Source organism: Symphalangus syndactylus, chromosome 3 (genome assembly GCF_028878055.3).
Source record: "Symphalangus syndactylus isolate Jambi chromosome 3, NHGRI_mSymSyn1-v2.1_pri, whole genome shotgun sequence".
Lineage (NCBI taxonomy): Eukaryota > Metazoa > Chordata > Mammalia > Primates > Hylobatidae > Symphalangus > Symphalangus syndactylus.
Window position 1 is genome coordinate 12,724,490 of NC_072425.2, and position 27,008 is coordinate 12,751,497.

General features: G+C 41.6%; 1 protein-coding gene across 2 annotated transcripts in view; it reads left to right on the plus strand.

Annotated features, from left to right (window-relative positions):
* The window catches only part of MED27 (mediator complex subunit 27), a 231,849-nt gene that overhangs the window by 45,224 nt on the left and 159,617 nt on the right, over positions 1-27,008 (plus strand). For both annotated transcript variants that reach the window (XM_055270618.2, XM_055270619.2), the window contains exon 3: positions 18,505-18,635. In XM_055270618.2, coding sequence (XP_055126593.1) covers positions 18,505-18,635 — 131 coding nt within the window. The remainder of the gene's footprint in view (positions 1-18,504; positions 18,636-27,008) is intronic.

The window sequence follows — 27,008 nt, forward strand, 5'->3', positions numbered from 1 at the left end:
TGGTTCAGACCAATTGTGGATAGGAAAAAATGTTGCTACCTGTCAGGCTGTTGTAGACACCTATTTAATTTGTTGGAAAGGTGAATTCTCAAAGCAGGAAGCCTTTTGAAATGCTTATTCACACTCAGACAATTTATTATAGACCTAGAGAGAGGCTTAGTTTGGAGTGCAGGACTAGGTGATCCCCATGAGAAGAGTGGCTTGGGCGCAGGGCTGTGAGAGGAGGGGCAGGGGAGGCCAAGAGAGTGGCTAGGTAACAAGAGCCATCACTTAAAGCCAGTGGAAGCGGGAAGTGGGCCCTGGTGATCGGTGGCGTTCTGCATTCCCTCCTGACTGGCTCTGCCTCCTAGGACCTGTCAACCCCTCAAGTTAGTTAAGAGCTACATTTGGGAACACATTCTGTTACAATCCTATTTGCTTAGGTGCAAATGAAAAAGTGTCTTCTTGTTCCTTTTATCATTTAGGTCATTAAAGAACAAAATTTAAGTGAAAATGAGAAAAGAGACAGTTGTTTGGCAGAGCAGAAACTGTGTAACTATTTTCAACCCCTGTGTTTTGAAACAACATTGGTTACTTCAGTTCATCTCTTTCAGAAAGAAGAAAAAAAAATCAAATGTGTGGGCTTGACAGGTGGTTTTGCCAAAGTACAGACCAGAGTTGCATTCAAAGTGCCACATCATTTCTTTTCAAAAAGTTCACTTTCTCGGTAAACACCAAATAAGAACCTATAAAAAGGGGCCTAAAAACATGATTTTATTTCATGAGACTTAAAATGCCTTGCCTGTCTAATTTTTCTGTGGTTTTTCAGCTTTCAAGGTGGTTGGCATTACGTTCTTTGTTTGCAGCCAAGGTGGGCTCGGCTCGTGGGCTTGTGGCAGAGCCATCCCCCGTGCCCAGGCTCCCATGGCATGCAGCTAGCAGCGGCCAAGCTTAGCGCCTCGCCTACCACATCCACCTTCTGATGGCAGTGCTCACCAGTGGAACGAACTCTCTCCACACCTCATTATTTCTACAACCTTGAGTGAATTTGCAAATTAATTGATGTGTGGGAGGGAAGACATCTGCTATTGTAAAAACCTTTAACTGTGGCAGTAAAACTTGAAATCAAATTGTTACTATAGTAAACTAATAGTCCCCAGGTGATGAAGCACATTTTGTAGTGTGTAGGGGCTTCCATTTTCAGGATCTGTTTAACTTTGAGGCCCTGTTTTTTTTTTTTTTTTTTCCTGATATAGTTTTTATTTTCATCCAAGGAACGTAAGTACGTAGTTTAAAAGGCAAATAAGTAATACTACAAGATTTATACCAGATGTGTTGGTCTTGCCCAACTATGCTATGCCACTCCTCAGAGGCAACTCCTTTTAACTCTTTATTTCATTGTTTATTTGTTTTAGAGGAGGGGTCAGGCTGGACTGTTAACTCCTGGGCTCAAGTGATCTCCCACTTCACCCTCTCTGAATAGCTGGGACTCAGGTGTGCCCCACCACGCCTGGCTTCTGTTAACTCTTTTAACTCTTTCCTTGGATACTTGCCCACATTTTCCTAAATAACCTGCTTAGACTGCTGTTTTAGAAGTTATCTGTTGCCTCTGCCATGGAAGATGAAGATTTAACTTTTATAGACCACCATCTTCCCATTGCATTGCTTTAATTGATACTTGGTTTTTACATTATTATGACTATGAAATGTTTTTTATAGTGGAGACATGTAGGATACTGTGATTGCTATTACTGTTGGTGAAGGCTGAGGTAGAGGGTAGCTCACCATTTAGTGTGCAGATTTATCCACCTGTTTTCAGCCGTCCCTAAACCCTGAGCCTCTAGGACAGCCTCTCCAGAGAGGACACCACCTGGCTTCTGATGGAGCAGGGATCTGGGTGTTGAAGAAAGATTTAACCAGTCCACCTGTTTTATGCCTACTTGACCCCTGGCCTTCCAGGCCACCGAGTGCCCCCACCTCCTCAATCTTTGGAAATTCTGCAGTGCAGTTCAGCTTGCTTTTTAAAAATCGACTTCTCCCACCCTCCCAACCTTCCCTTCTGTTCAGGGTAGGTGTTTAGTATACTTCACTCTGCGAAGGCAGTGCTGGTCCACTTACTTCCTGTCTTCTGAAATGTAGTTGACCTCTCTTTCTGTTGCTGTCTCCTCTTCTGTTTGTCCTTGTAGGCTCATACTGTGAGTTTATTCATTTGCTGTTATTTTAGTGGTTTGGGGAGATAATGCAGGTGAACATGACTTCATTCTGCCATGTTCAACAGGAAGGCCTCTGGCTCCTGTTTTTGATACATTTTGCTTTGTTTTACACATAGGTCTATAGCATCTTTGTATTTCAAAAAGCACATTTTGATTTAATGGGCCTATATTTTTCATGAAGGGTCTTTTCATCACATGATTCTAAGAAATGTGTGCAGACATGCACATTGCTGCTTTGAAATAGAGTAATAATGTCTCTGGGTCTCTAGTATGCTTTCTAAGAAGATCCGTCGGTTGCTAGTATTTCATTATGTGGCGGGAGGGAGAAATGATAAAACATGAAGCTCCTGAAAAGAAAGGACTGGCCTTTCTTCCCCTCTTTTAGGTGCATGCTGGTTTTAAAAACCTCTTTCTCAGCAGTGCTCTTACTATTTTGGCTCTCAGCAGTTAGCTTTTCTGGAGTGATAGTTGAGGGCAAGAGTACCTGATGTGTGATGGCAGTGTTAGAAGCTGAATTTTTCAAAGAAGCAGAGACTCCACTAGACTTAGAGCCACTCCCTTGGGTCAGGGCCATGGAGAGCCAGGCAGCGCTGTCATGAGGGGGCACCGCTGTCTTTGAGACCACATGGCTCTGGCACTGGTGCACACTCCCCTGAAGAGGGGGCAGAGGCCCGAATCCCCTAACACTGGTCAGGCTTGTGCCACCTCCAGCAGATGGACCAGTAACACCTTTTCACATCCCTCCCTGTCTTTGAAAACCAGGACATAAGTCACCAGTTCTTTGTCTTCTGCCTTTGGGAAATCCTCACATTTTCTGTGTGGGAAGCGCAGCCAGCCCATGTCACTCCACCCTTTTCTACCTTCTGCCACTCTAGCAGCAGTTCACATACCATAGCCTGTATACCTTGATTTGCAATTTTTGGACCATGCTCTGCTCCCCTCCCCCTGCCCCCTGACACCGACACTTTTTTTTTGCAAGGGTAATACAAAATGCAGCTCACAGGCCTATTTCAGACTTTATTAAAACATCATTTCCCCTGCCTTGTTCCCAGATTTCTGTGCTTAATCATAGAAAGCCAGCTTGTTCAAATATACATTATTCTTGCTTGGAAAACTCTTGGCTTGTCTTCCTCCCCACCTCCTTCCATATTTTGTAACCTTGCTTCACCGAGGCCCTTCTTATTAAATATCATAATTTGCTCATTGGAGAGTTATTTGTAAACTTAATTAACTCTCTGTCAGTGTTTGAGTTAATTTTCTCCCTTCCATTTTAGCCTCTCTGGCCATGGTTTTTCATACTCTGTCCTGTGTCTGTTAAAGACTTTGTAAATAGTTTTGAAATGCCAGTTGGTGATATATGGGCCTCTTTAACATTTCTTTGATTTATGTGCAGTGCTGTGGAAAAAGGCAAAGAAAGCAAATTATATGGCACAAAAAGTTGCCAATCTTTACTTTTTTACTCTTAGTTTTAAAAAGTATACTTATCAATCAAATCTGATGGATTTTCTTTTTTATAAAGATTGAAAATTTAACTGTTTGAAGACTTGTGCAATGCGTGTTCTGTATTTGCTTAATCAAGTAACTTGGTACTAGAGTAGGGTTTTAGAATTCTAAAAGCTTTCAATCTCTACTATTTGTTCCTATCCTGCTCCCTCCCTGACTCTTCAACAATACATGCATGAAATGGCCAGATTTTTGATAGGAGTTGGAAAGAAGGAATCCTCTCAATACTGGAAGTACAGTGCTGAATCTTCCTGGTGAACCAACAAAAGCTGTGTCCTTCTCTTAGTTGACCGTGACTTGTCTGAGGCTTCTCTCTGTGGCATATCTCTGATGGCTTCCGGGTCTCAAGAGACTGGCCTCCTGAAGCTACCGGTGAATCTGCAAATGTTAATTTTGAGAGTGTACTATGATTGTGCTCAGATTTTAGCGTGTCTTGGAGCTGCCTGGGGGTGCCTGTTACAGTGTGAATTCCTGGGTTCCTCAGTAGAAGTTCTGATCCCACAGGTTGGAGGTGGGCCCCTGGAATCTGCACTTTTGGCAAGCACTCTGTAGATGATTCCGTTGCAGATGATCTCTGGCTGTGTTTTGAAAATGATTTGAAGGCTATAATGTCCTTGATTATACCACTCCCCTATTCGGTATCTCCAATGACACCCTTCCCCCAATTGTCTACTACATGAAGTCCAAAGAAGGTGTAAAAATTCCTTATTACTTGGGAGCATTGGGACTTGTCATTTGTGTAGGTGGGGTATATAGGTCTGGCTGTGCAGTTATGCAATGCCTACAGACCTCTTTGGATTTTTTTTTTAGTTTATTTGTTCATTCAGCCACGGCTATGTGCCAAGCACTGTCCTAGATGCTGCAGCTACAGTCATGACTAAGAAGTCTCTGTCCTAGTGGAGCTTATATTCTAAGGTATTCTAAGGTATGGGAGACAGAGAGAAGGTGAGTGGGAGAAGTAGAAACTAAACAAACAAATGATATGTATGTAATACCTAGCTGGCTTTACTACTGTGATTAAGATAAAACTGCTGTGATAGAAAGCACCCGCCAGCTCCTTTAGGCGGCCAGAAAAGGCTCTCTTAGAAGGTAAAGTTCAAGTTGAGACTCACACAACAAGAAGTCAGGTATGCAAAGATCAGGATGAAGAGCATTCCAGGTAGAGGGGACAGCTAGTGCAAGAGGCCTCAGAACAGGAACAGAAAGGAAGCCAGCCAGAGTGGTGGAATGCTGGTGAGGCAGGCAGAAGGAGGAGCTAGGGCCACAGCACGTAGGTTGTCCGGCTGTGTGTGTGCCCTGTGACTCTACTATGGCTGCGGTTGCTCAGATCAGAGATGGGCACCTAGGCCAGTGGCTGCCAGCAGTTGATGAGGTCCCAGCCAGCATGAGTGCTGTGCCCAGCACACTCAGCCTCCCCGGCTTGGCACAGGTTCACAGCTCCTTGTCAAAGCTTTGGGCATCTGAATGTGTTTTTGATTTTACAACATTTTATATTATAGAAAGGTAGCATGGCTCATATACCATTAATTTCTCCAGCGGGGTCTGGAGCAGTACCCTGTAATCAAATTTTATGCAGCAAAATGTATGACTATTCACACTAAGTGAGATAAATTAAGATTTAAATAGACTCACATCAGTTCACGTCAGGTTTTGCTGCCACATGAGTTTTGGCACCTACATTGATGAGAAGGCTTTAGATGTTCAGAACTTTTTATACATTTTATACTGTGCAAGGGAATTATGGCTGTGTACTGGCAGATTCTTGGCCCTTCCTCTGTTCTGGGTGTGAAACATCAGAAGGCAGTGAGTGGGTGAAAAGGTGTGTGCACACGAGTGTGCCTGCTCAGGCGGCAGCAGGCAGAGTCCCAGGAGAGAGCAGAGGCGAGTCAGGAGGAGTTGATTGTGGTGGAGTTGGAAGAAGCAGCCCAGAAGAATCTGAATCCCAGAAGCTGAGTAGGGCAAATGGCCGGAAGCTGCTGGAGCAGTTGGGCTGCAGTGGGCTGCATTCTGGTCTCTAAGAGGCCTGGTTGTGGACACGGCTCCTGTGGTCTCTTTTTTCCCACGGAGTGGACCCTTACTGACTGGGTAACCAGAGCACAACTGTGCTTGTTGTAACCTGCAGACCTAACTGGATAATAAGAGGAGTTATTAGATCCCCAATGTCCTCACTCCATTGATTCAGAATTCAAATTCCTACCATACTTTGAAGTTACTTACATCCCCTCTGGCTATCTCCTGCCAGGTAATGTATTCATTTACTCATTTATTTAAAAAATACTTATTGAGAGCCTGCTAAGTCCTGGAGAGGCAGTTGAGTGTAGTGGTTACAGAGCAGGGGCCCCAGAGCCAGACTCTCCGGATACCAGTCCTGACCCTGCCGCTTAACGTCTGTGCCTCAATTTTCTCATCTGTGAAACAGAGATGATAATAATAGTACCTACCTCACAGGGTGGTTGTACAGATTAATTAAATGAATTAGAATAGCACCTGGTTCATAGTGAGTCCTGTATACACATTAGCTAATGTTTTTGTTTTTTTTTTTTTATTGATAGGCCAAGCACTGTTCTGGACACTGGGGATGTATCTGTGAGGACTAGGGGAGATATCTACTCCTACGGGGCTTACCTTCTAGGCAGATCTTGACCTTCTAAAGGCAGAGGGTTTCTTTATATGTCCATTCATGTCCAGCACTGTGCTTTGCATCCATCAGGCCATCCCATTCTCAGCACATTTTTATTGAATGCTCACGTAGACCCTTCTGCTAGGCCAGTAAAGCTTCTAAAATGGAGTACGAGACAGTTCCGGCACTCTTGTGGTATACACTTTGGGAAAAGAGTAAAGGTAGATACACAGAAACCCCCACACTATCATGTACAGTGGTCAGCCCTGGGAAAGGTGTTTCAGAAAGGCTTCTGGTCTGGCTTGAGCAACTTCAGTTCTTCACTGCTCCCTGCATGCCAAGGGAAAGGCAGCCTACTTATTGGGTATTGAGGACCAAAAGGACACATGAGATGTCGCATAAGTTGCCTATTCTTATTTTCTCACTCCTGGTCCCAAAGCAGGCCACTTTCCATATCTGGGCTCTTCCTCTGGATGGACATGGTTGGTGATGGACGCGTGAATATTCCTTCTTGGATATTCCCAGCTAGCTGCTGCTGCTCCTCATTTTGGTTGCTTGGCTTGTTCTTCACAGCAGATTTGGGAAAGTTTGAGTAAGGCTGCTGAGCATCATTGGAGTTGGAGTAGGGAACATGCACACTGGAGTAGCCCTTCTCGTATTAGGCTCAACTCTCTAATGACTCAGCCATTCCTGTGCACTCCCCTTCCCCAAATCCACAGGAACAGACTTGTTTTTGACTTGTCTATCTTTCCCAAGGTTTTTTTCATCAGACACAAGTTCTTCCAGTTATTGGCACAGTCACTCCTAAGACTTAGCTTAAGTCTTAATGGCTTAACAATCTCAGCCTATTAACACTAATCATAATAATATTTATTGAATGTGTGCTTTGTGCCAGCCATTTTGCTGAGCCCTTTTCATGTTCTTAACCCTCACTAACTCCAATAACCGGAGTGTGATTTTGCTCAGTGAAACCTAAGATTGTTTCTAGAGTAATCAGATAGTATTGAGTAGCAGTGTTATCCCCAATAGTAGAAGAGAGCCAAGGCTTCAGAAAATTGAAGAACTCTCCCAAGGTCATAGAATTGGTTAAGGAGAGGGCCTCTGTTGTATATGCAGATGGTTGACTACGAACCCACATTCTTAATTAGATTAAGAGCAGTAGAACTCTTTCTCTGCCTAGCTCTTGTTGATCAGTAGAAAATTCACTCTGGGCCAGGCGCGGTGGCTCATGCCTGTAATCCCAACACTTTGGGAGGTTGAGGCGGGTGGATCACCTGAGGTTGGGAGTTCGAGACCAGCCTTACCAACATGGAGAAACCCTGTCTCTACTAAAAATACAAAATTAGCCAGATGTGGTGGCGCATGTCTGTAATCCCAGCAACTTGCGAGGCTGAGCCAGGAGAATCACTTGAAAACCCAGGAGGCGGAGGTTGCGGTGAGAGGAGATCACGCCATTGCACTCCAGCCTGGGCAACTAGAGCAAAGCTCCGTCTCAAAAAAAAAAAAATTCACTCTAATCTGTTGTTTGTTTTAAACCAAAAACATGCCCATTGTTAATATGTATGACTTTGGCTTTTTTTTCCTTCCAAGGGGAAAAACCGTAGTCCTGTATTTATGTGGGAAAATCCTGACACACAGGCTTCCACCTGCATTACCTTTTCTCATACTTCCTGTGTGTGGATAATCACAATCAGAACTTAAACAGACCGACAGAAATCCTTTAGCAGTCCTACACAGAGTGCTGTGGGAGTCTGGAGAGAGACTTTGATCTTCTAGTACCGAATGCTTTGCTAGATGCCTAAGAAGCACTCCTTAACCTGATTGCTTCATGCGTCAAGCTTGAGCCAACTTTCTGGGCATTTAGGTTGTGTGTAGATTAAAAAGAACAATCTCTACAGTATATTAGAAGGAGCTGCCCAACTAATCCTCAGGATTGCCTTTCATTTAGAGCGCTCACCTTGTTTCTGCAGGACTTAGACGATTGTCCTTAGGATTTGATGATGCCAAGAGGCATCATCTTGTAGTAGATTGTCTTCCTCAGTTGCATGAGAAGAATTCTGAGTTGGATTTCCTTCTCAATATAGCTACTCATTTAGAACGACCTAGTGGGTACATTTTTCCTTTTTTCTCATTATATTTATCAATTTATTATCTGACATGCTTAGGGTGACAGGATTTGATTTAAAAGGTGATCATTCTAATCAATTTTGTGAAAATTCAGTCATTCCTGGTGTTATTGGAGGAAGTGAATTTCTAGGTATGGTCACTTGTGAAAATCACAAGAACAGCTCTTTTTGCCTGTTTGCAGTGTGCTGGGCACTTATGCTTAAGGCTTTTGCACACATTATACTGCCAAATTCCAGCAAAAACCATTCTTCATCTGTAAAAGGAGGCCGACAATACTGCCCCCCCATGGGTTTGTTGTGAGATAGGGAAAAGGCACTTTTAAAGCCTGCCTTAGGGAGTGTGCCCGATAAACGCAAAAACAACTCTCTCCTTACAAGATTGAACGTTGTCTTTCTTACTGAGCTGATAAAGAAAGTGGCTCAGAAGGGAGGAAAAACACCCAGAATCACTCATGTTGAACTGGGGTTTGAACTCAGGGCCATCTCACTGCAAGGCTACATCTTCTGTGCATTGGGCCACACTGCCTCCAGAGTGTCAGCCTTTGCTGCTTCATGGCCAAGTACAAAGGAAAGCAGATGCCTCCTTGTACCCGTTGTCTCCTCATAGTCCTGAGCCACCACGCCTTGTTCTTCCTATTCCCAAAAGGACAATGCAGTTGTTAAAATGATCAATAAAAAAAAATTCCTTCTTAAGAGCTCTTTTCTATTTCCTAATTTCTGTTCTTGCATGCCTCCTAACTAAGCAGCCGTCTCACTTCCACTCCTATACTTTTTTGCTTTTCTGACATCATTGTCATATATCTTTTTCCAGTCAGTGATTATATGGCTCCCTGTTTTCCTATCTCCTTCCGTCTGAGTTTTCTCTTCACTGCCTTTCCTTCTTCCTTGCCTCTTCTGACTGTATATCCCCAGTAAGCAGGGGGTAGGGGGATGGCTGATCACATCCCTGATTTGTAGCCAGGTGTCTCCCAGCAGACTATTGGTTTATGGAGGGAAGCCGAGGAGGCTAATGGGGCTGCATCTGACCATAATGAAAATGGTGCTTAAAGCAGAAACAGGCATTTCATGACACTGGAATAAAGAAGAGCTAAATAAACTCTCCAGCTAAATCTAAATGGACCAGGAGGTGCATAAAAACTCATTTTTCTCTTCTGAGAAGCCATCCCTTCTTCACACTACCCATAAAAGAAGAAGTTTATAAAATATCAGATTGGCAATTTTCAAAAAATCATGTTTATTAGTTTATTGACTAGATACCTTGGCAATGAGTGACTGACACTTAGAATTCAGTGTTTAGAACTAAGACATAGAAATGTCCAGTGGTGGTTCTCATTGTACTTATGGCTTAGTTGAAAAATGTCTGTTTTCTTTTGGGGGGGAAAAAGAGAGATATTCAGGGTCATATTTCTTATATGGGAATATTTAGTTCTTCCCCCATGCCTCACCTATGAATGTTTGGGAAGAAAAACCAGTAAAGTATTGTATATCAGTAAATGCTCAAGTGCCTGTTAGAGCTCTAGCGTTGCATTTGATTTCAACTTTTACTAGGCCTAAGACATCTCAGGGAGCCCTTTCCCAACTGGTATGGTTTGGCTCTGTGTCCCCACCCAAATCTCATCTCTAATTGTAATCCCCAGGTGTTGAGGGAGGAACCTGGTAGGAGACAATTGGATCATAGGGCAGTTCCCCCATGCTATTCTCATGATAGTGAGTGCTCATGAGATCTGATGGTTTTATGTTTGCAAGTTCCTCCTTCGCTTGCTTCTTTTTCCTGACGCCATGTGAAGAAGGTCCTTGCTTCCCTTATGCCTTCTGTCATGATTATAAGTTTCCTGAGGCCTCTCCAGTCATGTGGAACTGTGAGTCAATTAAACCTCTTTCCTTTATAAATTACCCAGTCTCTGGAAGTATCTTTGCAGCAGTGTGAAAATGGACTAATACACCAACCCCTCACTGGCTGCCTTAATTGGAGACGTTTGGTGACTAGTAAAATGTTTGCATTCCATATTTAAATTTCACTGATATTGATTTTTGTACTAGGAAGTCAAGCGTAGACTGCTCAGAGTAATATTTATAATACAGAATTTTAGTGTTAGAACCTCAGACATAATTCTAGCCTTACTTTGTAGACTTTTGATTCAGGCCTTAAGTACGTGTTTGAAAACTAATATCCTACATTTTTCATAGAAATATAAAGATAATCCTGAAATGTGTCATTCTTCCCTGTTACTTCTGTCTTTGGTTAATAACTGAAAGATCAGATGCACAATCTGTTTTTCTTGAGTCCGGAAGTATAATATGCAAATGGATAGGGATTGTGGGGTGGTTCAACCTTAGCTGGTGACAAGAACATGATGGTGCATCTGACGTGGCCTTCTTCCTCCAATAGAAACATAGGCAAACAAGGTAGCCCACCATGTTGTCTCTCTTCAGAGGGCATATTCTCATTCATTGTCACTGCCTGTCAATAATCTCTCATGATGCTCTCATTACTATGTTGTCAAATTTTGCATTGATCCTATTTGTATTTTTGTCCTGCATCTTCTTAAGTGGCCATGTGTCTTAGTTTAGGCCGCTGTAATAAAATACCATAGACTGGGGTAAACAACAAACATTTATTTTTCACAGTTCAGAAGGCCGGAAAGTCCAAGGTCAAGGTGCTGGCAGATTTGGTGTCTGGTGAGGGCTCTTTTCCTGGTTTGCAGATGGCCACCTTCTTGCTATATCCTCACATGGTGGAGAGAGAGAAATCTGATCTCTTCCTCTTCTTATAAGGGCATTAATCCCATCATGGGGGCTTCACCCTCATGACCTTATCTAAACCTGATTATCTCCCAAAGTCTCCAGCTTCAAATACCATCACATTGGGAATTAGGCCAATGTGTATTGAAACAGGAGAATTTTGGGGAGACAAAAACATTCAACCCCTGACACCAGGTGACTCTCCTACGTGATCTTTCTTTATGACCCTGTCCATTGCTCTCTGAGACCATGCAAGGCAGATGGGGTGAGCACCTGGTGTGAAGTGAGAGGGGGCTCCTGGGAGACAGGAAAACACCAATTTTTATATACCCTTGTCTGTCTTTTCTTAGCTGCTCATCTTCCCTTTCTTTTGCCGTTCTTCAGTTGTCTTTCTCTTTCCCTTTACAAATAATCCCTATGATGGTTGTTTCTTCCATTGTTAACCACATTAGTTTGCTTTGTTAGTGAATTCATTCAGATATGTGAGTCATTCTCCTTCTATCGGACTGGCATCTTTGAAGGATGATAACATGCATACAGCTGTAGTGTAAACAGGAGCAGTTGTGGAGAAAGGCCTATTAATAAAGGTGTAAATTCTGGGGAGTTGCAGTAGAACAATCTAAACAACCTTAACCATTACAGATATTTAAGAAAGAAAAGGGCTGCTATCCATCGTCTCTGTTTACTTCTTGGATAGCTTTTGAAGTTTGGACATTTGAGCACTAATATGTAGGGAAGAAAGAAACTCAAATGGCATTTAGCATATAAATAATGCCACAGTGGAGCAGGAAGCGCAGCCCTGATTTGCTGTCCTGCTTTCCTAGTAATTGAAGGAGCTGAAACTGAGCTTCCAGGAGAGAACAAATAGGCAAGTAAATTGGAGGCTTCCTTCTTATGGTTTATTGATGCTGTTTTGACCAAGTAAAAAGATTATTTACCCATAAAAGCTTAAGTCTAAGGTGTTTTTTCTAAACTATTGGCTATTTGAAAGAAGCATTAGGAGATAAAAGGAGGAAAGAAGCTAATATCATTATCTGATATTTAGATTAAAACCCAAGCAAAACAATTAGATTTATGGTATTTTTCTGTAGCTGTTTTCCTTGGCACAGACAATACCAGACAAGCTTGCCTGTTTTTTGCTTAGAGTTATGTTCAAAAGAAGAACCAGAACTCTATTGTAATACATGATTCTTTCTCATTAGCTGGAAACAAAACGTATTTCAGTAATGAGGGGCAAAGGTCCTTGCAACTCACAGTGGTGACAGTTTCCTGATGTTGCACAAATCTTAGTTTTAGTTGAAAGCTTAATGGTCTGGGGAAACATAACCGTGTGAGACTCTCAGATTAGCACCCTACCTTCCAGTGTCGCAGCACACATCCCAGCTGTATGGGGTGTGACTTAATCCAGGTGTACGTAGTGTGGATTGTTCCAGGTGTCATGTGTCCTTAGGTTGTGGCTGTGGGCTTTGGCGTGTTCTGTTATACACTGGAAGGATTTTCAGTGCACTTATGCCAGCCAGCTCTGGCTGTTTTGGTCAGTGATCTACAGGGGAAGTGGCACTAGTGTCCTTGCTTGCTATCATTATATATAACATACATTCGCAAAGAGAATTCTTCAGTAGAAACAGAGTATACATGTGGAATCTCCTAGAAACCCGTTAGACAGAAGCACAACTGCTCTATGACAAAGCCATATCAAAACTGCTAGGAAGGTTCAACATGCCACTGTGCATCTAGAATTTAGATTTTCTGATGAAACTATGGTTTCTTGATTTCTTTTCTCTAAAGTATTTAACTGTGAATATTAAAACTTCTTCAAACTCACCACCTAACACATGACTGGAGTCAGTGGGAGGGAAAAGCATGCAACGTCTCAGCGCCTGCAGGAGGGCAGAGTGAAGGGTTCTATCATGACAAGCAGGAGCCAGGAGAGGCTGGTGATGGGAATGTGGCTGCCTGCTTGGCATGGGCCAGCTCCCATCCAGGGGGGATCGCTGTGTTCTGTTGCCGAAGGGAAGATAAACGTCAGTACCTCCAGTTAGAAAGATGCAGCATACCTATCCCCGTGGGACAGAGCTATTAAGGCAAACCCCGTATGGCTCACCGTCCTCCTGCAAATGGTGTGACCTGGGGTCAGTGACCTCTTAAAGGCTGGTATCTCCTTTCATGTGAAATGGGGTTGTGGGTAGGGGGGAAGATTGGCATCTACTGTGGCCTTTCTCTACTGTTAAATTCTGTGATTTGAAGTCGTCCAGGGGCAGTCCCTGTAGACCCCTTTTTCTTTTGAGCCTGGTCCAAGCTCAAGCCTGTGAACATACCCACTTTTTGGGCAACTGGAATAAGAGGAAAAAAGGTTTCTTTTGTGGTTCTATCATGACAGTGAGCACCTAGAAAGCAGTGTGTTTGCTTTCATAAGAGGCCAGCCATAAGAGGACTGTCAGATGGAGGCAGTCTGTTCTAGATTGGTTGCAGTGCCAAGCCAAGCCAGCATTCCCACGAATCTGCCAGTCTGCTTGTTAGTTGACAAATTCATTAGCATCACCTGTATTCAATGCACTGTCCTGGACATTGTACAGAATAGAGTCATCAATAACAAGGTCTGTGCCCTAGAGATAAGACTCCCTGGGTGGCAGCTTCACTCCCAGACCCAGGAATAACACAAGGCTGCCTTTCCGGGGCGTATTTCCCAGTACAGACAGGAGCTTTGTGCTTGGAGAAGGAAATTGGCCTAGAGTGACTGGCAGACGAGATAGTGGGGCTCCCTACCCCCTTGATCTCTTCTGCCCTCCTGTGGGTCCTCTGGTCTAAGCCAGACAGAATTTATTATAACTTAGTTCTATGACATTCTTTGCCCTTATATGTAATTATATGCAAAGTGATTTAAAAAATAAAGTGAATCATAACTTATGTCCAGGAGAGCTCTTTTTTCCCCTTTACCCTTAAAGAAGGCTTTGGTGAATCTTGAGAAAGGAATAGTGATTTTCATAGTGAGAAGAATCAAATCTTGATTGATCTGGCTTATAAGTTTTAAGGTTTTAAACTGTCAGATTCTCTTAAAGTGGGATTCGGGCCAGATGGCAAGGGGAGAGAGTGCTGCATATGATGGGATGCTGTAGCAGGGACCCCAGGGAGCCTCCAGCATACACTTCAGCTTTTAAGTACTAGGCCTAATTGAATGCCACTGGCTTCATTAGTATATTGAACATGATCGGTTTGATGAATTTCCTTCTATTCTCTTTTCAGACTTTGGTCCAGTGCGAAACATTAACCTATGAATATTTTGGGGCGGGTAGAAGAAGCATTCAGAACAATGTGGAAGACATCATACAAGTGGAGAATGAACGGGGGAGGGGTCATGCTCATCTGATTTCTTGAACCCAGGATTTAAGTCAGAAACTTTGCATTTGAATCCTGTTTTTATCATTTCCTTTTATGTCATTTTCTTCCAGTATTTGTTGTTATTTGTAATTTGAAGCGTATTAAAGCTAATTGTATTTTGACTCCCAATAGTTCGGACTCTTTAAAAGAGGATTCTATAAAGACCTTGGCTATCTAACAGAAAAAGTTTTGTTAAGTCTCTTGTATTAATATTGTAGGGACATTCCTTCATGTCAGATACCTTTCTACCTTTAGAAATACAAAGGAATCAAATTTTAGAGTTTGGTGGGTCCTCAGAGAAAATGTCATGCATATTTTCTAGAGAGGGACAGGAGATGTGTAAGGTCACCCAGTTTGGTAGTAGCAAAGCCCAGGAGCACATTTCCAAAGAGGCTGCTGATTACAGAGGCCCTTCCTCTCCCACTTACATTTCATCAGGACCCTGCCTGATAACTTGGAGCCTCTTACATATTCAATATGACTAAAACAGCATTATTTTAAAAACGATTCAGTAAATCAGAGTTTTCCTAATTTTAATTGGTCTTTCCTCAGATCATTATTAATTGTTAAAATTTTCTCAGGTATAGAGGTAATTAGTAGATATTATCAGTTAGAAAGGGCTTTAGGTGGAGAACCGATAGAACAATCCTAGGTCATTCATAGAAAATAGAAAGTGGAAATTGATAGCAAAATTGTAACTGAGAGAAATACTCCAAAAAATCCAGAGAACACTGCAACACGGAAATGGCTGTTCCTGTGGAGCAGTAACTTAACAGTAAATCACGAACCTTCCCTCCAGTTCACCACATACACACTCCCATTCCCTGCACTTGAAAGATATGGAAGTTAAAAGAATAGATCATTTCTCTCCTTCTTTCATTTTTATTCCTGCTGGTTAGTGGAGAAACGATCTTCAATAGAAAAATCACATTAGAACTTTGATAAGTTGCTTTTTGAAATAGTTTCCATGCCACAAACATTTGGAGAGAAGTATGTTTATTGAAATATATTTTTATAGAAAATATTACAGAACCTGTAATTGAGAACTTATGGCAGTATTTTGGGGAGTTATATGTTTCTAATGTTAATTTGTAGATTCACTCTGAACTCCCTTCTGCTGTTTTAGAACCATTGGCTGAGTGAACATTTTCCAAGAGCCTCTTCAGATCTAAACTGTGTTCCATGGAATGGAGTATTGGTGCTTAAATAATGTATAATCCATTTGAACAGGAGCTGCCTGTCAGTTTTATTAACTTTGACCTTTTCTCCCATTATAAAGGTGGTTCAGTAAATATTTAATGGGCCCCTTATAGATCTTGACAGTCAGAGCCGTGTTCCTGGAAACTGGGATACATACATATGATTAACAAGTGCTGCTTAATCATTATGAGTCAGCTCTCAGGGCAGATTTTGTTTTGGGGGAAGAAGAGTCCTTGCACCTATGTGTGCTATTAGAGGTGCACTGTACGTTGAGAGCATCCAAGATGGTTGAGGTTTCAAAGGAACTCTTTAAAAGACAGATAGCAGTTAGCGTACATTTCTGCTGTTTTGGGGTTTTGTTTGTTTGAGCAAATGATCAAAATGATGCCAGGTGGGCAAAATCACCCTGCCACTCTGCATAGTTAGCAGGCCTCTTCCACTCAAAGAGTCAGCAGGGCTGGAATGGCTGAGCTTGCATGGACCCTAATAAATACAAAGGAGGAGAGCCAAAAGGAGAGACGATTCCTTGAGCCAGGAGGAGGCCCCTGCCAAGCTGTCTTTCCCTGTAATTCCATAAAGCCCCATGCATATTGCACTCATTGCAAATTCTGGCAGGGAAAATCGAAACCCAAGTAAGCTGACATTTTGAAACATTGTCTTTCAAACTTGTACTGTCCCTTGCCTCCATTGATTTCCCATTTAAGAAATCTGTAGGAAAAAAACAAATTTGAGCAAAATTCATTGGTCTAAGATGAGTTGTTAGAGCCAAATTATGCTCCCCCCCTTTCCACCCTGAAAAGAGCTCCATCTTTATTATGAATGTGATGTATGTTTGTCTTGTATTGGGCACCTGTAAGGTTCCCACAGCAAATCGACCAAGTAAATCAAGAGCCTGTTAAAAAGCAGTATGGATGCTCCAAACACAGATACTTCTGTCGTACTGAATCACTGGATATCCTCATTTTTATAGCCACTTTCCAGGAGCAGATCATTTCAATTGGTTTTGTTTTCTTTGCTCTCTATTTGCATGCAACCCTATGGCTTTAGGTGAGGCCATTTATTTTTCAGAACGTTATTGCCCTTTGCATCCAAGGCCCAGCCCCTTTTATATGGTGGTCGCCAGTTTCATTACCATGAGCTGTAATGCAGCTGACTTGGCAAAGAAAATCTGTGCCTTGGAAGAGCATTTTGAGAAGAAATTGATTCAGAGCTTTAGAATGAATTACTATTTGTATGTTTAGATAATTCTAAATAAATGTTTGAAAAACCTTGCTTAATTTGAGAAGAGAGGAAGAAACATATTGGATGTTATAAATGGTCTCTATCCAAGTTCTTAGCTTGGCATTTTCACATGTGAATCTTTTATTTACATCTGCTCAAAATTGGGATACCTTTCAAGGATAATTTTATTATAGCGATATTGATGACAACTCTTATGATCTAAAATACAAAAGTATAGGATTAGAAAGGGAAACTAAAAGTTATTGTCACACGTCAAATTGGATATAAGCTTCATTTAGCAAGGAGTGAGAATGATGAGTTATATTTTAAATCGGAATTTCCTGATGTTAGGTACTAAGGGGATTGACTGCGTTAGGGCACAAATGAGCTTTCTGTAATGATGGGAAGTTGCTTTATCTTGTTTGGGGTGGTAGTTATACAGGTATATACATTTGTCAAAACTCATTAAACTGTTCACTTAAAATGTGTATATTATATTTTACATAAATTAGAATTCAAAGTCTTGTTTGGTTTAGAACTGGGCAGTATCATTTCTCTTTCCCAGTAAGAAATTGAAGTATAGAGAAGTAAAGTTATCTATCCTAAGTCACCATGAAGCTCAGCAGTCTGTCCAGGGATCAAGCAAGGGATGCTGGCACCAGACACATTTAAAGCATGCAGCTTCTTTACCTCCATGACATTGTTCCAATTGCATGTCCATGGACTTGAAATTGGCTTCTCCACTCGATTCTCTTCAATGAGCCTATATCCATTTGTATACATTGTTGTAAGATATATTCATGAGCTTGTTCTTATGATTGATATTTGTAACTTAACCATTGAAAAGATAGCTCAGTGGTTCTGAATGCAGACTCATAGTATGTTTGAATCTGTGTATGATAAGCCATGTCGTGGTCATGGTGTACTGCGGTAGACTACAAATTCTATGGTTTTTATTATAAGCAAGATATGGTGGTAGCAAGACTTCCCAGAACTAACTTTGTCTCTAAGGAAAACCTCTGGATTTTCTTATTAAAAAATTACATAGGCTTTAAAACCATTTACATAAAGCGTATGAATAGTAGTGAAAAATAAAGAAGAAAGTAAAAATCACTCGAATTCTACTACTGAAAAATACAGTTAGCATTTTAGAGAACATTTTTTTAAGTGCCTCTCTGTTTACAATGGAACCTTTTTTCCTTTAATTCAACGAAATGGTGTTGTGAAGTTCTTTCTCTATTTTAATCAACTTCACAGTCAGTTGTTGGACATTCCGACTGCTTCCAGTTTTTCATCATGAGGTAATGCTGTGATGAACAGTCTTGTTCTTGTTTCGTTTCCTGTTTGTCTGATTATCTTTTTATGGATAAATTCCTTGAAGCAGAATGTGAGCAGTTGTATTTGAAGTTACTTAAAATGTTCTAAGGGGATAAGATTATCAAGCATTGCTAGTTTAATACCATTTGTCCTGCTTTTACCAAATGTTATTTTTCTTCCCCTTTTGTTTTGTTTTTCTCTGCAGTTGCAGTACCATGCAGGACTAGCATCTGGCCTTTTAAATCAGCAGTCGTTGAAGCGTTCCGCTAATCAGATGGGAGTATCTGCCAAACGTAGACCAAAGGCTCAGCCCACAACTCTTGTCCTACCACCTCAGTGAGTGATGGATTTGAAAAATTACTTTAGTACTGGGTGAACTTTTTTACTTTATATTTGTTTTTGGGTAGTAGAAAGTTACTGTTTTCTTCAAAATTCCCTCCCTCCCTTCCTTTTTTTGAGACGGAGTCTTGCTTTTTCACCCTGGCTGGAATGCAGTAGTATGATCTCGGCTCACTGCAACCTCTGCTGTCCCCCACCCCCTCAGGTTCAAGCAATTCTCGTGTCTCAGCTTCCCAAGTAGCTGGGATTACAAGTGCACACCACCATGCCCAGCTAATTTTTGTATTTTTAGTAGAGATGGGGTTTCACTATGTTGGCTAGGCTGGTTTTGAACTCCTGACCTCAGGTGATCCACCTGCCTCGGCCTCCCAAAGTGCTGGGATTACAGGTATGAGCTACCACACCCGGCCCAGAATTATTTCTTTCTTTTAAAAAGGCATCTATTAGGATTAGAAACCAAGCATGATGGTAACATAATTTGCATAGATCTTTGTGAAACAGCTATAATGCAGTTTATTTTACATATTTTGTATGTGACTTTTCCACCTAGGATTTTAAGAGACCTCACGGCTTATTATTTGTTTCCTTATCACATTCCCAAAAGTGGTAGAATATGAGTACAGTTGTCCTTATTTTATAAATGAGACAGCTGAGGAGCACATTTGGTTAAGCTGCAGACCACCTAGAGAACCTGCTAGAGCTGAGATTAGAATAAATGCTAGGTTCTTTTGTTCATGTTTAAAAATAGTAGTATATGTGCTCTTCTTTTTCCCATTGGGAAGGATAATAGATACAGTAAGCTTCACAGAGCATACAGTTTAATGATTTTTTCACACTTGTGTACATCCATGTAGCCATCACTTCCAGAATCCCATAAGGGTTCCTCCTCATTGTTCTCTGTCTATACCTGTGCTGCCCTCCTTCCCAAATTTAACACCATTCTGACTTCTGTAAACAGTTAATATTGCCTGTCTTTGAACTTCATATAAATGGAATCATGCAGTGTCATTTTTTTGTATGAGCTTCTTTTCACTCAACATCATATCTGTTAGATTCATGCAGTTGTCCTTTTTCTGTTGCAGTGTAGTCTTCCTTTGAATATGCCACACTTGATTCATCCACTTGGTTCGTTCAACCTGTTGGGTTCTTTTGTATTAGAAGCCCTAGTAGGTGAGTGCAAAGGCTCACTCAATGATGTGGAATGAGAAATGTGGGCACATCAGTCCCTTTTCTGTCAGTGTGCACACTCCTCTGGGAGGGCCAGATGCCCGAGAGATGTTCCTTCGCCTGTCCTGCTCATCCCTTATACCTTCTTCTGTTTACATCCTCAGTTACAAACAGCATTCTTTTCTAGTCCAAGGGAGTGTTTGCATATATGAGTTGATTGTTTACCTTTGCTCAAGGTCTCATTTGCTGTTTGGTTAGCAAATATTTATTGTACCTACTATGTGTCAGGCATGTTTCTAGGCCCCAAGGATATAAACATAGGCAGGACAGACATTGTGCCATCTTTGTTAAGCTTTTCATTTCGGGGGTGGAAGGAGACCAAAAAAGCACCCCTCAACAAATTAATAAATTAATACCATAATTTGTAGTTACGCTTAGTGCTAGGAAGGGACTACAGAGTGGGGTAAGGTATGGGAGTGGGAGATACTGTTAAATAGGGTGATCAAAGAAGGCTTCTCTGAGGAGCCAACATGAGGCAGAGACTTGACGAATGAGGAGGAGAAAGACCAGTGAAGAGCCGGGGGGATCCCAAGGGGTGACTGGTCTGGGGATCCTTTCTCTAGCTGGTGGACACTCTTATGCCACCACTTCCGTGACTTTCAGGCTTTCTTCCCAGTTCACACTTGCTTCCAGGATAGGAGGAATGTAACCAGCCAGCCTCGACAAGTAGCTTGTGTCTGTTGCTTGCACGCACAGGGGCCGTATTTTACAAAAAGCTCACTACAGGGACAGCTGCTTTTAGTGATGCAAGCCAGAGTTTTGACTATTTGGCAGAATGCTTCTTAATGGCCATTATTCTATCTGTTGTTTCTCATGTGTTGATTTGGTGATTCTGCAAATCTCAACTTTTAGCTCTCTAAAGTCTAATGGGCCTTGTAACTTGTCATTTTCCCTGCATGGATTGTCTACTGAGGCAAGACGTTTGGCGAGAAGTAAAAGACTTTCTAATGGTCCCATAAGACTGGAACCAAAAAGTATTTGTTGCTAACTCTCTCTTGACAAAAGTCAGTTCTTAGTCCATCTGTTCACCATTTGTTAATTTGCATTGGCTTGAAACCTGTTTACAGGTGACATGCTATTATGAGGACACTTAGAAACTATTTTAAGCATCAGGGCAATCAACAGACTGTTCTCATGCCAAAAAAAAAAAAAAAGAGCGAGAGGTGTTCACAACTGTCATTATAAATTTATAATAAGTCACTCAAAATAGTTTCAAAGAGAAGAGTGGTTACTATGTCCTAAGAATACAACATAGAAATGATTTCCTATACTTAGTAGCCTATTTCCTGTGAAAATTGACTGCTGCCTTTTCACATCATTGAGCTTTTTGGGCTTACATTATCCTGGAATCCTATTATAGAACTACTGTCCAGTAGGCAGAATCTATATCTAAAAGACATCAATTGCCTCCCCCACTCCCCTTTTTGTTTCTTTTTAGAGGCATGTTTTTCCTCTGTCACCCAGGCTGGAGTGCAGTGGTGTGATCACAGCTTACTGCAGCCTCAAACTCCTGAGCTCAAATGATCCTCTCACCTTGACCTTTGAAAGTGCTGGGATTATAGATGTGAGCCACTGCGTCCCGCCCCATTGCACTTCCACTGAGCACCTACTATGTGCCACTCATTATGTTTGATGTTGGCTAGAAATGCAACATGGCTGCCAGTCTAAAAAGTTTTGTTTTTCTTTTTTAAGCTAGGAAATAGAACAATAATGGTATATACATATGTAGATTTTGAAAAAAGATTTTGAAAAAAAACATTTATTTTTTAATGTTTTTGTTATCTGAAAAAGTTATCAAGATTAGGATGGATATTGTTCTAGACTTTTTCTGTGCATATGTCATATATAGTTTTTAAAAGCAATTGTTTTTTTAAAGCAATAAATAGGTTTTAAAAACAAAAAAATCTCCAAAAAGGAGTATATTATTGTTCTATTTCATATCTCAACCTTTTATTGAATATAGTTGTGACATTTAAGGGAGCATAATTTGATCAATGGAATATTCAAATTTGCATATCAATATCCATCTTATGGTTGTATTCTATAGAAGACTCCTTATTACAAATTTTTTTATTTTTTTTATTATACTTTAATTTTTTTTATTATACTTTAAGTTCTAGGGTACATGTACACAACATGCAGGTTTGTTACATATGTATACATGTGCCATGTTGGTGTGCTGCACCCATTAACTCATCATTTACATTAGGTATATCTCCTAATGCTATCCCTCCCTGCTCCGCCCACCCTGCAACAGGCCCTGGTGTGTGATGTTCCCCTTCTTGTGTCCAAGTGTTCTCATTGTTCAATTCCCACCCATGAGTGACAACATGCGGTGTTTGGTTTTTTGTCCTTCTGATAGTTTGCTGAGAATGATGGTTTCCAGCGTCATCCATGTCCCTACAAAGGACATGAACTCATCATTTTTTATGGCTGCAGAGTATTCCATGGTGTATATGTGCCACATTTTCTTAATCCAGTCTATCATTGATGGACATTTGGGTTTGTTCCAAGTCTTTGCTATTGTGAATAGTGCCGCAATAAACATGTGTGCATGTATCTTTATGGCAGCATGACTTATAATCCTTTGAGTATATACCCAGTAATGGGATTGCTGGGTCAAACGGTATTTCTAGTTCTAGATCCCTGAGGAATCGCCACACTGTCTTGCACAATGGTTGAACTAGTTTACAGTCCCACCAACAGTGTAAAAGTGTTCCTATTTCTCCACATCCTCTCCAGCATCTGTTGTTTCCTGACTTTTTAATGATTGCCATTCTAACTGGTGTGAGATGGTATGTCATTGTGGTTTTGATTTGCATTTCTCTGATGGCCAGTGATGATGAGCATTTTTTCATGTGTCTGTTGGCTGCATAAATGTCTTCCTTTGAGAAGTGTCTGTTCATATCCTTCGCCCACTTAAATGTTAAAACCATAAAAACCCTAGAAGAAAACCTAGGCAATACCATTCAGGACATAGGCATGGGCAAGGACTTCATGTCTAAAACACCAAAAGCAATGGCAACAAAAGCCAAAATTGGCAAATGGGATCTAATTAAACTAAAGAGCTTCTGCACAGCAAAAGAAACTACCATTAGAGTGAACAGGCAACCTACAGAATGGGAGGAAATTTTTGCGATCTACTCATCTGACAAAGGGCTAATATCCAGAATCTACAAAGAACTCAAACAAATTTCTAAGAAAAAACAACCCCATCAGCAAAATTTTTATCATAAGCACAACATAACTATAAACTAACTTTTTGTCATTAAGAAAATCCTTTCAACCCCCTTATAAAACACCGAAATCTTCCAAGGTTGCGATGTCAATTATCTATTGCTTCATAACAGATTGCTCTAAAACTTAGTGCTTTAACAGCCATGAACATTATCTCTCTCAGTTTCTGTGGATTAGGAATCTAGGAGTGGCTCATTTGGGTGGTTCTGGCTCAGAGCCTCTCGTAAGGCTGCAGTCACCTGAGGTTTGGCTGGGGTTAGGAGCTCCACTTGCAAGGTGGCTCACTCACGTGGCAGGCAAGTTGGTGCTGGCTGTTGGCAGGAGATCTCGGTTCCTCTCCACCTAGGCCTCTCCGCAGGCTGCTTGAATATCCTCATGACATGGCTTCTGGCTCCTCCAGAGCCAGCAATCTAGGAGAATGAGAGCCAGGCAGCAGCCATCCTTTTTATGACCTAGTCTCAGAAGACACACAGCATCAGTTCTACCCCATTCTGTTCATTTGCAATGAGTCACGAAGTTTGACTGACATTCAAGGGGATGGGATGAGGCTCTCCCTTTTGAAGAAAGACGTGTCAAAGAATTTGTGGACATATTTTAAAACCACCACATTGCACACAGGAACAATGGCTGAGCCTGTAAACCCCATTCACTTATTTATTCAGTAAATGTTTACTCAGGGCCTACGAATGCTTGGTTCTATGCACTGTGCTGGGGATTCGGAGATTAATAAGATATAATCTTGGCTTTTGGGAAGTTCTGAGTAGAGACAGTAGCAAACAAGGAGCAGAGCATCATAGCAACATGGACCAAGTTGACTGACAATGACCTTCTTCCAGTGCCTGAGAAGGCCACAGGCAGAGTGGGGAGGGAGGTCCACTTGGGGAGGCCCAGCCGCCCTTCACCGCATTTCTCTGCTGCTGGCTTTGAAGGATGGAGGCTTTATTTCATTGAGGATGCTAGATGCTTTCTTGCATAGGCTTACAGGATTCTAAGGAAAGGTTTTATTTTTAAACAGTGGAGGAAAGCAGTGAAGGGCTAGCGTCTGGGTTCCTCACACACCTTTCTCTGCAACCCTGTGCATGTTAGTACAGTGACGGGCGGGTTTCTGCATGGCTTGTGTTAGCAGTTGGATGGCACTAAGGCTGCTACAGCAAAACTACTAGTTCTGCCCAACTGTGCAGAGAGCACAGGCCTGGCAGGAATGCAGGAAATGTGTACGATGTGTTTGTTTTTAAAATGCAGGGCTCTAATGGTAGTAGTCTCTGAAGACTCAGATTCCTCCCTGAGCTCCCATAGGATGAGTGATTCATGGGATTAATGATTCATATCTTTCTCCCCCTCCAAAGAAGCTTGATAGAAGATAAAGATCTTGTTCATGATGAAAGATACTTTATCACGTGTTAGCGTTCAGAGGGCACTGATGAAGTGACCTCACTTCTAGGATTTCCAAGTGCTCAAATTAAGGTTTTTGCACAAGGAGCGCTGTCGTTTCCATAAAGAGGCTGAGAGGCTGTGTCCACTGTTGCTGTGCAAACATTGTTGGGCTTCTGAGCCTCATAGGATTGGGATCAGCCTGAAGAGTGGCTATATCTTATTTAATCGATCTATGAGTTATATATTGAGATATCCATGTATTTATTATTTGAGAGATGTAGCTATGTTTACCTGTGTTCTATCTTAGATGGCAGCCTCGATTTTCTAATGCAGTGTTGTGTGCTTTTGTGTTAACATGGAGTATTGCTTTCAATCAGTATGGCCAGGCTGAATGGCCTAGCACTCCTCTGAGTTTCAACAACTTGGCCTGATGAAATGCCGGCTTTCAGTAACAGCAGAGGTGACTGTGTTCTTATCCAGCAAACCTAGATCTTATTTAGGCTTGAGGGAAAACAAATAGTTTTTCAGAAAGCTTACTTTGAAAACTATTACCTCCATGCCCTGGAAGTTGTGGGGACAGGCAGTTTCTCTTGCATTATATTATCTTCCGTGAAAAGATTCTGTCTGTTTGATAGGGCATACTTGTTTCCCGGGCTTCGTTCTCTGCGGTCCCTGGGGGTGAGCTATTCATGCTCCAAGCTAAGAGCAGCCCATCTACTTGTTGATGGATCCCTCTCACCTACTCCTGGCCTTGTCTCCATTGGTCTCCTTTTTCCATCCTACACCATACTTATTTTCCTTTTCTCCTGATCATTCTCATTCATAGACAAAACATGCTTACCCTGAAAACTGTCTCCTGTAAGAACACACATCCATGACCGCATTCTGCCTCCCAGCTCCCACCTCGTGTCTCTCCTCTTTATAGCAAAACTCCTCCAAAGGGTGGATTACACTTGTCTCCAATTTCTCTCCCACTCCAGGCAACTACTGTTCTGATCTCTATACTTCTACCTTAGCTTTGCCTCTTCTAGAACTTCTGTATAAGTGGAGTCATGCAGAACATAATATTTTCCTTCTGATGTCTTCTACTTAACATGATGTTTTTGAGATTCCTTTATGTTGCATGTATTTTGCATGGTTGGTTCCATTTTATTGCTGAATAGTATTTTTTTTGATGTTCTTTGGAGCTTACTGGTGCCATTTCCTCAGCGTTTGCATTTGTTTCAGTATCTTATAATACTTTCAAGAGAGCAGAGAGTCCTCACTTTGCGTTTCGATTCTTGGATGACTTGCCTCTCGGGTTTGAGTAACAATAACACCACAAAAACAGCATGCAGTGACAAGTGTTGCTGGAAGGAAGTGCCACCCATTCAGGAGGTAACAGGGATAATGACACAGCACTCACACCTAGGGCTTCTAGTGTTTGAACAACAGATTGCCTTTGGTACGGCCACTGATTTGGCTCTGGGAGTTTAACTGAAAGAGGCTCATTTTCTGCCACCGCCTTGCACATTAATTCCCAAGAAGATCATTGACTTGAAATTACACATGGTGCTTATCCAGATGATTGGATCCTTTCCAAAATGTGTAGTAGATGCTGTTTCTGTTCTTGAAAGGCAGAGGCTCATGTTGTCTTTTGCTTGATGTAAAACCAATGGGAATCACAGAGAGCAAAGCAGCAACTTGAATCTGTCTTTGGCAATAGTGATGCACGAAGGGGGGGTGATCGTCATTGCTGTTTAAACCGAGCAAGGCAAACACTTGCCAGGATGAAGCTCATTAAACAAGTCTCTTCTCGTAGCTTCCTGGCCGTTATATCATTATCTCTTCTGTTGCTCATTTTGAGACCTTTTTTAAGGTTGTTGGTTTTTTGTTTTTTTTTCCTCTGCCATACAGGTATGAAACTCCAGGTTTCTGCAGTTCGATTACAAAAACCTGGCTATAGATACCATTTGCATAGTGACTGTGAACATGTGTCCTTGCAGGGACTTGATTTTCTTCTTGACAACCTGGGGTTTGTTTTATTCCTGGACTCTTGGTGTTTTGTTGAGGGCAGAATTTGGTTATATGCTAATTAATTTATATTAAATTCTTCAACTTTGATGGGACAGGAACCTTGAACAAGAATATCTGGCATCTCTTTTTAGTGGAGTTGAATTTAGTTTGCCTCTGAGCAAAGTAACAGTGAATAAACCATGAATGAGATGCAAACTGGTTCATTGCCACAAGCCTTGGAAATGCAGAGCGTTTCCTCAGGCTCCTTTTCCAGGGACACTGTACAAAGGGAGCAGGCTGGCTCACCCTGAGCTTGGGCTGGTGGGCAGGGGTGTCGCCAGGCTTAATGTCCCACAAAGGAAACAGAACTTTGCAGCTGTAAGTTTCCTGAGTTTTGGAAAAAGTCATCAAAACTTGGATAGAAATTTGCTAAGTCATTCTTTCCCCTACTGGCAAGTATTAAGTAACAATATTCATTAAATACCACAGAGAGGCTATGTAATAAAGAAATAATCCTAGGCCTAGGTGGCTATAACT